Here is a 12,337-nt window from a genome sequence, read left to right on the forward strand (position 1 = left end):
TTTGTGTGCAATTTAATTTAAATTAATTTCTATAAATACTTGCATTTTAATAAACTTATGCTTTTGCGATTTAATTTTAAAATTTTGTAAGTTTTCTCAACTTTTGAGTATTGTAAAAAATTAAAGACATTTAATTTTTTATATTTATTATTAATCAATCATATATTTATTATAAATCAAACAAACCAAAATGAATGTTTTATAAGAGATTATTCTCAGCATTTTGATTTTTATTATTTCATTTTGAAATAAAGCAAAAAATAGTATCTGGAAAATATATATATTAACTTTACTACTAAACCTTTTGTGATTGGCATGCTTTTCTACAAAAAAAAAATTTCTCTCTAATTTTCAAGAGAAACAATGTATAGTTGTCTAAGATTCTCAGAACGTATGGAAAATGTTCCTTTGTTCCTGGATGTTAAATACCAGGTATATTATTGATTACTTTAGCGCAGCTTAAGAGGGTATTCTAGTAAATATTATCTATGTTTTTGAAAAATTACTGGAATATTATATTTGTTTTGTAAATTACCAGCAAAGTATAAAATGCTGTTGTTCTATGGAATGCCTAGACATTGTATATAATGGCAGACGTTTTTAAGCAAAGAAGGAAATATGATAATTATTATATACTTTCCTTAAGCATTGTACAGTATGATCTTGAAAATCTGACTTTCTAAAAACCATACTCACTATGACAAAAATTTCCTAAATTTATGTCTTTTTAAAAAAAAATATCTGCTCTTAATGAAAAACGTTTCGCAATGACCATGTGTCTTTCGGATAGTTTTTCAACCATTTCCATGTATTTTTTTCAAATCCCGACATTATTACAGCATGCAGATTTTAAATTTGAGTCCTGCTCGATTTGCAATGATTCAACATAATTCTACATCGTTTGTTGGCTGGTTATTTATTGTTTTTCATCCATTTCTACGTAAAAAAAAATTTCTTCGGATTCCTATATTTTTAACCTAATAATACGATATGTGAATTTATTATGAGCTGCCACTTTTTGACGGTCTTAGTTTGCGACAATTCCATCGCACACTTAAATTTTCCAATCTTTTTTTGGCAGTTATTTTTTTACCATTTCCCCAGTTTTTCAAATGTTTATGTTTTTTATATGATGTTATTATAACACCAGCATTTAGAATATCAAGGTGTCACTTTTAATTATTCAGTTCATAATGATTCACGTTGTTTAACGATAATTTTGTTTCGTTATTCATCGTTTTTTTTTACTATTGTTATGTGTTTTTTCAAAATTGGAAATAATTAATGCTATTTTATTATGATCCAGAAAGCTCGAATTTGATTCTTCTTTTTTGACATACCTGATTCACGATGGTTCTATCATAAATCCATATCGTTTGCTGATTATGTTCGCTGGTTATTTATAGTTTTTCAGCCATTTTCACATTGTTTTGATGTGCTTCATTCGCAGTGATTGCTTTGTTTTCCAATCTTTATTATTTATTTATTTTCTCAGTTTTTAATGTTTTTCATCTTATCAATACGGTATTTTATGACACACAAAGCTTTAATTTGAGTTCGTGCATCTTGAACCGCTTAAAATGAATATAATTTCATGAGGTAAAAAAATTAAAATCACGATTCTAGTGACCCTTTAGTGAATTCTAGTGACCCTCTGAATTCGAGACTTTTTTGACGATTTCCTGATTTTAATGGCTGGTTGACCCCTTAATTATTTATATAAAGCTGTTGGAATTAATTTAAGCATCTGCACACACGCATTTAATTGAGACAGTAATTATACCCACCTGGTAAGATTAAAACTTCAATAATTTTATTGGTTTAAGTAATGTACCTATAATCCGCAAATTTCAGAAATCCGAACCTTCCAAACTCCCCTGGCTAGTCCTGATTTTTGAAGTCAGACCTAGATTTTCTGTAGCCAAAACATGAAAAAAGATCCGAATAAGGCTATTGTATAAATGACGGTGCATTCCTCAAAAATACAAATGTTTTTTTGTAAAAATAGTGAGAGTGACATTAAAAAAGACTTAAATAAAAATACGTAAGGAAAAATGAAAGTTGTACAATTTACACCTTTCTTATTAAGGAAAACAAAATGTTCATATCAAAAATAAGAAATTTAAATTTACCTACTTGTTGCAACATAGTAGGCTTGAATGACATTTTGAACTACATTTCATTAAATTTAAAGTAATTCAGAGATATCTTTCATACTTTGCTGATTTCTCATTGGTATTCTATAGAATACCTAGGAAATTTGTTAAATATGAATTGTTTCGTACATTGCTGGCTAATTTTAGGCATTATATACATAGCCTAGGCATTCTATGGAATGCAGTATTTCAGATTTTGCAGTAACATATATACATTAATCAATAAATTATCAACTATCATTAATTTATTTTCATGTTTGTTTGTTTAGTTGTGATTTTGATCTTTTTTTCTTCTGATTGCATCTAGTTCACTTATAATGCAACTTTCAATACATTATGAAAATGTTAAACTGTATTGAAAAATGGTACAGTGAAACCTACATAAAGGTTTCACTGTACCTTTCCCTTTGGACCCAGAAAATTGTCTGCTGCTTAAGTGAGAAAACATTATAATTTAAAAAATCTATTGTTTTAATTAAATTGTTAGAATGGTTTTAAAAAATTTTAATTGAGATGTGATATTACATAATTTATGAAAAATTATGAAATGATAAAAATTCATCGAATTTAAAAAAGTAAAATAAATTCCAATTGTATAAAAATACATTACATTTTACTTTGATCCAACACAATAAAAAGATCTAATGAAAGTTTGTTCTAAAAAGCATTGGCTTATCAGATTTTTCTTGTTGCATTTCAATTCAGTTAACGTATTAACTCCGTATTCAGTTAACGTATTAACTCCAATTTTATCATTCTTGGAGAAATAAAAGTTTCTTAGTTCTCCAATACAAATTAGAATATCATGCAATCAATAATTTTAACTTAAACTGAACTGGAAAACTTTTTATGATTTATTTTCTAACAAGAATTCAAATGCAGCAACAGTAAAATAAAAATAAAAAATCATTCACATTCGTAGTTTAATAATGTTAGTGACATGATATCCCTAATCATATTTTTTTAATCAATCAATCAATCATATTTGAACTATTGTTGGAAATTCTATGAATGGATAATTAATGAATAGTTATGAATTCAAGTTATAAAGTAAAGTATGACAAGTATTACAAAGACTGTGACAATACCTACCTGTAAGGCACGTGGTCTTAGCCCTTGGGAAAAGGTAGTTGTTGCTATGTATGTATAACAGTTTCAATCATTAGACTAAAGCCTTAAACATAAATTGAGTTCCCCCACCTTACTCCATTATTTTGTTCATTAAAACACTCACACCTATGTAAAATTTGTGTTTAACAAACCAAAAATAGGTTATAGAAATATGGAGTGTCTGCCTTAAAGAGATTTAAACTGCATTTTTAAATGGAGATAAAGCTGTTCCTGTTCTGTTTAGAAAGTGTCCAAGTTTATATTGGCATAGACTGTCGAGGATTTTGAAAATTGTTCATAGTGTATGGTTTCAGCCCTGTAGAAGTTTTCATAAGGTAGAGTTTCACTGTAAATAATAAATCAAGATATTGAATACCTAATACAAAAATGTTTCGACTATTGAAACTTTCCTGCAAATGTTAAAATGTTTTACATTACTTGTTAAAATCATGCATGAAATTATGCAATGTTTATATTCCTAATGTGAAAAGAAGGCATCAACTTTGTGCACAAAACATTTGACTTACACGAATGACCTCATAGTTACAAATTTCAGCTGCAAATTTTATTGTCTAAATATTAAAATAATCAAAAGAGAATGATTAAATTTTGAAATACATACCTTTCCTACTTAAAATTAAAATAATGTCACATTTTTATAATCCTTTTATCTGAGCTTACTGTGAATGATATTCCATTGGCATGTATTGTCGACCTGATAAAATTTCTGACCACATGAATAAATCATTAAGCTTAATTACTACATTAAACTAGGGTTTAATATTAAACCCTAATGGAGGAATTTTGTGTATTTTAAAGTCAAATAATATTTTGATTAAACAAATATTTCTAAACTGCATTGAAAGTTGGGTAAATTTAAAGTACAAAAAATGGAAATGAAAGAAAATGTTATGTTTGAAAAGAATGTATGAACTTATAACAAAATAAGGTTCTTCAATATAATGTTGTATGAATTTGTTTTATTTTAATTACTGTCTGTGGTGTTCAATATTATTTCATCTTAACAAAAGTTAATTTATGAATACATGTTCATAAATTAGTAATCTTTACAAGCACAACAGCCCCTTGTAGGCTTGTATCATAAATATACTTAAAAATGTTGTACATAGTTTATTTTAAACTAGTTAAAAGATAATCTTACTGGTTGGTCACAGAACGGAGCATTTTATCAGTCTAGAAAAATCACGAAATTTTATTAAAACACGCAAAAAGTCTGGGGAAATGAATTAATTTTAGTTACCTTAAACCTCAAAATCTGTTATTTTTCCAAAAAAATCTAGACTTACAATATTTTTTTAATGGTTTATTTTTATATCTAATAGCAAGCATAAGTGTTTTGTGATATATTTTATGTTAAGAATGAGACACAAAATGTATGGTACTGGTTACAAAAGGCATGTATAGCACTCGTTACTGGAAAATTCGATATATCCAGGAAAAAATTCACATAAATTTTTTTTTCACAGTCTTTGTCGCCACCCTGTCTTGGATTGAATAAATTTTTTATTTTAGTAGCATACAGTATAAATCACAATTTAGTGAAATTAGATTTGAAAATATGTGCATAAAATAAGGAACAAAACACTTCACGTCTCCAATTTGTCAATTTTTGAAAACGTTGATTTTGTAGTTTTAACAATTTTTACCTATTAAACTTTTGAACATTTATAAGAGTACAAATTATTATGTATATAAGGCTTTAAATTTATAGTACTAGTAAAATTTTAACCGAACTGTAATTTTTTCATTTTGAAAAATAACTACTCGGCTTAATATTAGCAATTCTAATTATAATAACTTGCAATTCATATTTGTTCTACTTACCATATTTAGCACTACAAAATCAAATTACTTGTTCAGCTGCATTTTTTAACTTTACAACTATATTCATAAATTTACTTTTGTGTTGATATGATTTTTTTATGCTATTTTACATTTTTCCTTCCTATATACATTTCTAATATATTGATTAACGTGGCAGGAATTGCATATTTATTATATTTATTTTAAAATTTACTTTAAGTATCTAAAATTATGTGAAATAAAAAGATTTGTATCATTATTGTTATATATTTTAGAATATAAATTGCTATAAAATATAAAGAAATTTTAAAATATAATATAATGATATAATGTATATATTACAGAATTTGTTATGTCTTGATGTGTTTCTCTGTCTTAATATAAATTTCTGTATAATTTGTCTTATGTTATGTGTGCTAAAATAATTTATGTAGAAATAAAATACTGTCATAAAAATCTTTAGAACTGGCCAAAAACATTAAGCATTAAAAAGTATAAACCAATAGTTATATCTGTAGAACTTTATTATCTTTGCTACATCTTTGATAATATATATATGTATGCATATATATATATATATATATATATATATATATTTTATTTAGATTTAAAAATGACAGTGTTGAACTATAAACCCTAAATTATAGCAAGAAGTATAAAGTAGTCTATGAAACTGTATAGTTTTAAATTACTTTAATGATATAATTTTTCAACTTTTTTGCGATTTATAATAATAGTTTTAAACTTTATCAAAGTATTACTTTTTGAAGCAATTAAATTTTGAAATTGCAGCATGGCAATGGGAAATGGGAATTATTAATTTCTAATTTTAAGTTAATTATGTAAATAACTTCTTGGATTAATTTCTCTAACAAATTATTTTATTTTATTTTCAAAATACATGGTTATTCAGAAAGAAGGACGTAATTGAATAAATTCATGTTTGATATATTATAAATTTTATATAAACAGTCTTCATCTTAAAGGAAGTAGAAAGCTCCATGGTTTTGTTTACCATAGCTTAGGTGATGATCTTTACATAAACAGTCTTCAGTTAGGTTCCGTAAATAATTTAGCCTATTTGCATGTGAGCAAAGTTTATCTACCGATTAGATGTCGCGCAGCTATGGGGTATTTGTATTATATTTTTAGTTACAAATTAATTACATCTTTTACAAATTAAAAACATCTTTTAGAATTACCCTGCATATTAAATTTCAAAATATATAGTATTTTTTATTTAATTTTTTTTCTTTTAATATACTATACTAGTATTATAATGTTGAACTATAATTTGGTTCAGTGCAGTCATAAATTTTATTTTAACTGTAATTTAAATCGATTATGTAAATGTAATCTTGTATTAACCTAGACAAATTCTCCTTTTTTTATTTTCAAAGTATATTAAATTTTAAAAACATATATAAATTTTATTAAACGAAAAATAGTTTTATATTTCATATCGTACTGTACTATTGTATCAATCCCACCGTGAATCACTAAACCCATAAGTGAATTAGATATATTGTTCATAATGAAGAGATTTCTTAGAACTAGAGAACATATTCTGCTCAAAACATATTTGTCTAATTCTGAAGAAACTTACTTTTACTAATAAATTGTAAATAACTTAGATCTATCTTGCTTATATTTTGTTTGGCTCATACGTAATTAAATATGTCTGCTTGTTGCACTTATTAAAATTCACTTGTTTGTTTTATACTTGTTTAAATAATAATTTTAATTTATTGTTTAAAAACAAATGGGCGTGATTAAACATTATAAGTTCTGCATTACATAATTTAGATTTTATTCTGTTACTGCAGTATACTTTCGTTATCTCAAACTTCGATATCTTGAAAACTTACATCAAAAAAATTTCTTTCTCCTTTGCCTCCTAATGTTAATTTGAATTCCTATGTCGAAGATTTTCTTCTCAAAACCTTGCTATGTTGAATTTTTTTTCGAAATAGAAATTGAATCTTTTCGGAAAAATCACAATGTAAAATTATTGTAAATCAATTATTTTCTATTCAATGCATAATTATTTTTGTCTTACTTTTAAAAATAAAATTATCATTGTTGTATTTAGATTTACAGTCAACTTATAGTTTCATTTCATGACTCTACTTTTTAGAGTAATATTTTAGAATATATTTTTCTACATATTTAGTTCTGAACTTGTTATCTCAAAATTTTTTTAGCGTGCCTTCAACTTTGAAATCTCGAAAGTATGCTGTATATGAAAGTTTACTATCTGTAACTTATATCCCATGTAACTGATCATAGAAAGTTAATGAAAACCATTTACTTTATAAAGTTTAATTTATTTTAGATTTTTATAAATTTTGATCAATTTGGTACATTTATTTGTACAAAAACAATCTACATGTGTTAATCATCTACTTCTCCTCTTAAATGTGTTATATTTGTTCCTTAATTCCCAAAACTATTTATCTGTTTTTAGTTATTAATAAACTATTGTTATATTATTTTAGAAATTATGTACATACAAATTGTTTATTTTTGTTATGCAATTAGTTTTTGTCATTTTTAAATAGGTAGATTTAACTTTGTTTATTCAGTTATAAGTATGAGTAAGAATTGACCTATTAGTAAAGAACCTATTACTGCTATAAATAAATATTTCTTTGTCTCAAAATATGTTGATCTGGAGCAATTAATGACTTTCTTTTTTATTTGAATAAATAATATTCTGAATCACATCCTGCTATTGTCTATCTTTTGATTTTTTTAAAAAAATTCTATTACATTTAAAAGGATTTTTTACCCTTTGGGTCAGTTAAAACACAAATAAAATCATTTTTTTTTCTCAATTTTTTTAATGTTATGTTAAAATGAAATTATAAGATAGATAAAGATAAAATTGTCACAAAAGTTTCAAACTTATTTCAAAAGCTTGATTGGTATTTATGCAATTAACATACAGCCTTTTTGTATCATTGCTCTAAAAACTGTAATGTTAGAGTTCATGTGTTTTCTAATTAAATCTAAAGAAATCGCTTATGACAGTTTTAATTTTTCTAATTCACTTAACCAAAGCTATGTTTTATTGTTATAAAATATTTTTCGCTTTTTTAAATTGTTACACGCTTGATTATCTACACATAATTTTTGCATTTATTAAATTAACATTACATAGTTTATGGTGCATAACAGACAAAAATAATTTTTGGTTAACTGATCAAAATTTCAATTCAGATTCAAAATTTTCAATTAACAGATTAAAAAATACAGAGAAAACATGAAGCATTTGCATTGTTTTATTAATTGCATGGTAGTATACCTAGCCCCATTTATCTAATCAAATGATGGAAAATTTTTCCCACTAGTCAGAAAGATATTGTGAAGCCTTCAATTTATTATCAAATAATGGGAGGAATAAATCTCGTCTGTGAAAATATTCTAATATACACTTTTAAACTGAAATTTAATAATTTTTTTTATCTACATCTAGCAATAATTATTTCAAATTTAGTTTTAAAAAAATTTAATAAAACTTTTGAACGTATAAAACAGACTAGGACATTTATATTTTTCAGATTTAAATTAAGAATAAGATAATTTGACACATATTAAAGTAAAAATAATAAAATTTTTTAAAAAAATAGGATAATATACAGTAGATTGTTTTTTCTTGTTATGGGAAAAATTTTGAATCCACTCTTTATTTTTCTTTATAGTTTAGAGTGAAGTAATTGCAACTTTTATTTACTTTTAACCCTTTCAGTTCTAACTTTTTTTTTTCTTTTTCAGCTGGTAGCTTTCCTGCTGAATATTAGGAAAATCCTGCTAATAAATATTAAAACTTTTATATAAGCTCAGACTTCAACATTGTTCAATGAGTATTTAATGTAAAATGTGGTAAAAAATTTTTTCAATATTACCCATAGTGTAATGCTCAGTATTTAATCAAATTGTTTTATTTTTAAATAAATATATTCAGGACACTCTCAAATTAATTAATCAGCGATGACACAGCATTAAATCTATCCCTACATATTGTATACTGTGCACAAAGATCTTTCCTACAACAATGCGTATGACAGATTAAAAAAAAAAACTCCCAGTTGGTTCTTCTCCAGCTTAAGTCTTGTTGTCCTAGACAGATTAAAAAAAAAAAAAAAAAAACATTTCCAGTGGTGGAAAGTATTATGAAGTATGGAAAACTTCGAGGCATGCAAATCACTTTCAGTAAATAAACTGTAAGAAGATTCAGCTAGTTCAAAACTATATATGTGTGCTTGTAAATAGTTGTTTTCTGTCAGCAATTTTAAAGATAAAGATAACTCTAGGGTAGTCTTTTGAAAAAAAAATTTTAGAAAGTTATTTTATCAGTAATCTGTTCCTTTTATTAACTAAGTCTGTGAATTATAGATTAATTTGAAAAAAAAATGTTTCTCAGAAAGTGACTGTGGGAGGTTGAAGAAAGTAGAGAGAAGCCTCTTGTGATTTTATCTATTTTCATTTTCACACAAGCCAAAAAACTGGTAATATATACACAATAATGTGAACACCTAGATTTTGGTCATACTTGTTGATAGTTAACTTAACAAAATATTAATTTAAAATGAATTAAAAAATGCACTTATCAACATGTGTGAAGTTGAAATAATAAATGCAGTATCCGTAAAAAAATATAGAATGCCAAAACTTTGACTTTTAAAAACATAAATTATTGTAAGAAATATAGGTTTATAATTTATAAAAATCAAATTATCTTATTGTAGCAAATTTTAATTTATACATTCATTTCATCAACAATATATGCTAAAACCACTACACTTGCTAACATAATATTCAAAGAAATATTTAGGTTTTTGAAAATGATAAGTGGCTGGTTGATTTAATGCACAGAAAAATCTTCTACTTAAAAAAAAAAAAAAAATCTGAAAATGTTAAAATTTTTAGTATTATAAAGAAAGATGAATTTTACTGAAGATTTGAGTACAAGTTTTAATTTTTTAGGCACTGTAGCAGCTTACTAGCAGGGCTTGCTATTGTACCAATTCAGTACCTAACTGAATTGATAAAATGGCAAATAAATTTATAAACTTTTAATCATAAAAATCTGACAGCTTTCGGTACAATAATGTAAAATAGGAAGAAATGTAATGAATCCACCTAAGACAAAATCCTATCGCTATAAAAAAGGTTTCATAATATTTAAAAAAAATAATCATTAATTAAATAATAGTTTTATTTTGTTTTTAAAATGAAGGATAAATTATTATTTTTTATTTGTCTATAAGCATTAAAATACTATAAGAATAAAATACAGAGATGTTTACTAATTGTTTAATAGAAATTTCTCCCTAATGTACCAAAAAAAATGATGAGCAAAAATAGACTTATAACTTCAAACATAATTTTATTCAGATAGCGTTCATTTTTACACATAAACTTATAGCTACATAACATCAAGTCCTTGGATATCCAATAAAACAAATGAATTCAACATAACTCTATAAATTCCTTTTAGCAACCACAATCTTGCATTCATTAATGTTTGAAGATGTTTTTGAGGTCCAGCCAGTATACGAATTTTACTGTAATATAAGCTCAGGTAGTGACACAATTCAGTAAGCATAACACAGATTCCATTAACAGGATAACGAGTTTTCAAATTACTTTCAGAAAACAAAGAGTCTAAAACTTTATTAATCAACTTAGGAAAAGAAACAACATATTGGAATAAGTTCCACTCTTCTTCAAGTCTTAATAATGAAAAATCCACATCTTCTAGAGCTTTCAAAGGTTCGTAATAACCTTCCTTCACCTTAGTTTCAAACTTTGAAAATAAATTAGATAAGCGAGCAAAATTGTATTGAACAAAAATGCCTGAATTTTTCTCAGTACTATGGCAGTTAGATAGATCAAGTTTTAAAGACATATTAGGACTTAATTTCAAAAAATCGAATTTCACAGCTGAATCTATCAACTTTTCAATTCGTGATGACCATACCTTATCCTGGCACACATCAATGTTATATTTTTCTGTCATAGCTTTTTCGACGCCGTTTTTATGATGAAGAACATAATTATCAAAAGTAAAGTCCTCTTTAACATTTATTTTGACACTTTGATTAAAAATATATGATTTTATTGATATTGGTTTTTCAAGTATTTGTAACAGAATCCCCATTTTCCATATTGCCCGGTTGACACCATGGAATGCAATATACAATATGACATCTGGTGTGTCCTTGATGTGATTACTTATTAAGTGCTTTATTGATGCTACTTTTTTAAAAAGTTTATCATTAAGATCTGGTACAATAATACTATTAATATCTTTTCCATACTTATCTAAAAGTACATTTTTCTCCAAATACTCTTTTGCATCAATACATAGACTACCTTCAGTTTCACATTCTTTTCTCCATTCAGAAACATTCAGTTTATCTCGCATCTGATCACACAAATAATCTAAATCACAATCTGCAAGGCACTTTACTTCACTAGCATTTAGAATATCATGTTTAGATAAAAACGAACACCCAGAATAATAAACTTCAGCTTTATTAGCAGAAAGGAGAGATATGATGTGATGGGCAAGTAAATTATTTCTTGTTCTGATAAAATCATTCACTTCATCATTGTCAACAAGAACAAGCACAACATTGTTTTTTTCTGACATTCCATAAGAGCAATTAAAATTAGTAACCTCATCTAAAACGATCTTGTACACATCAGGTCTTTTTAAACCAAACGTTAAATTGAAATTGGAATCTATTTCCACGTCAAGTAAATAGTTAATTGTTTTTAATCGAAAAACTAGTTCTTCACAATTCAGCTGGGGGCTTTCAAAGCTTTTTAATGGTAAAATGTAATCGGCTTTCAAATACAGACTACCTCGTCTCATTAACAGATTTACTTTAACAGAAGGAATGTTTTTAGAAGAACACATTTTATCAAAAATGATTTGAACATCATTTTCAAATCGAGACAAAAAATAACGTTCTTGTTTTGATTTAGAAACAAGATATGGCGATTCTTTATCATCAGACATTTTGAAAATAACTCTTAAAAAGGAAATTCATATACTTCAGTTAATTTTAAATCATCTATGAATTGGACGTAGACTAGATTTAATTCCATATCATTAATATTGATAGATTGATGTTTGGAATTGCAATTATAGTAAGCTGGCTTGTATTTCAAATGATACATATTCCTTTTTTCAAAGAACCATGTGATTTGCTACAACCAATTAAAGAGAAGTC

General features: G+C 25.7%; 1 protein-coding gene across 1 annotated transcript; it reads right to left on the minus strand.

The window, feature by feature from the left end:
- Window positions 1–10,462: 10,462 nt before the first annotated feature.
- LOC107447036 (uncharacterized) lies at window positions 10,463–12,274 on the minus strand. The gene has a single exon (XM_016061856.4). The coding sequence runs from the start codon at window positions 12,121–12,123 to the stop codon at window positions 10,522–10,524; it is 1,602 nt and encodes a 533-aa protein (XP_015917342.3). The 5' UTR covers window positions 12,124–12,274; the 3' UTR covers window positions 10,463–10,521.
- Window positions 12,275–12,337: the final 63 nt, after the last annotated feature.

This window comes from Parasteatoda tepidariorum, chromosome 3 (assembly GCF_982258835.1).
Source record: "Parasteatoda tepidariorum strain Cologne lab strain chromosome 3, Ptep-v5.0, whole genome shotgun sequence".
NCBI lineage: Eukaryota > Metazoa > Arthropoda > Arachnida > Araneae > Theridiidae > Parasteatoda > Parasteatoda tepidariorum.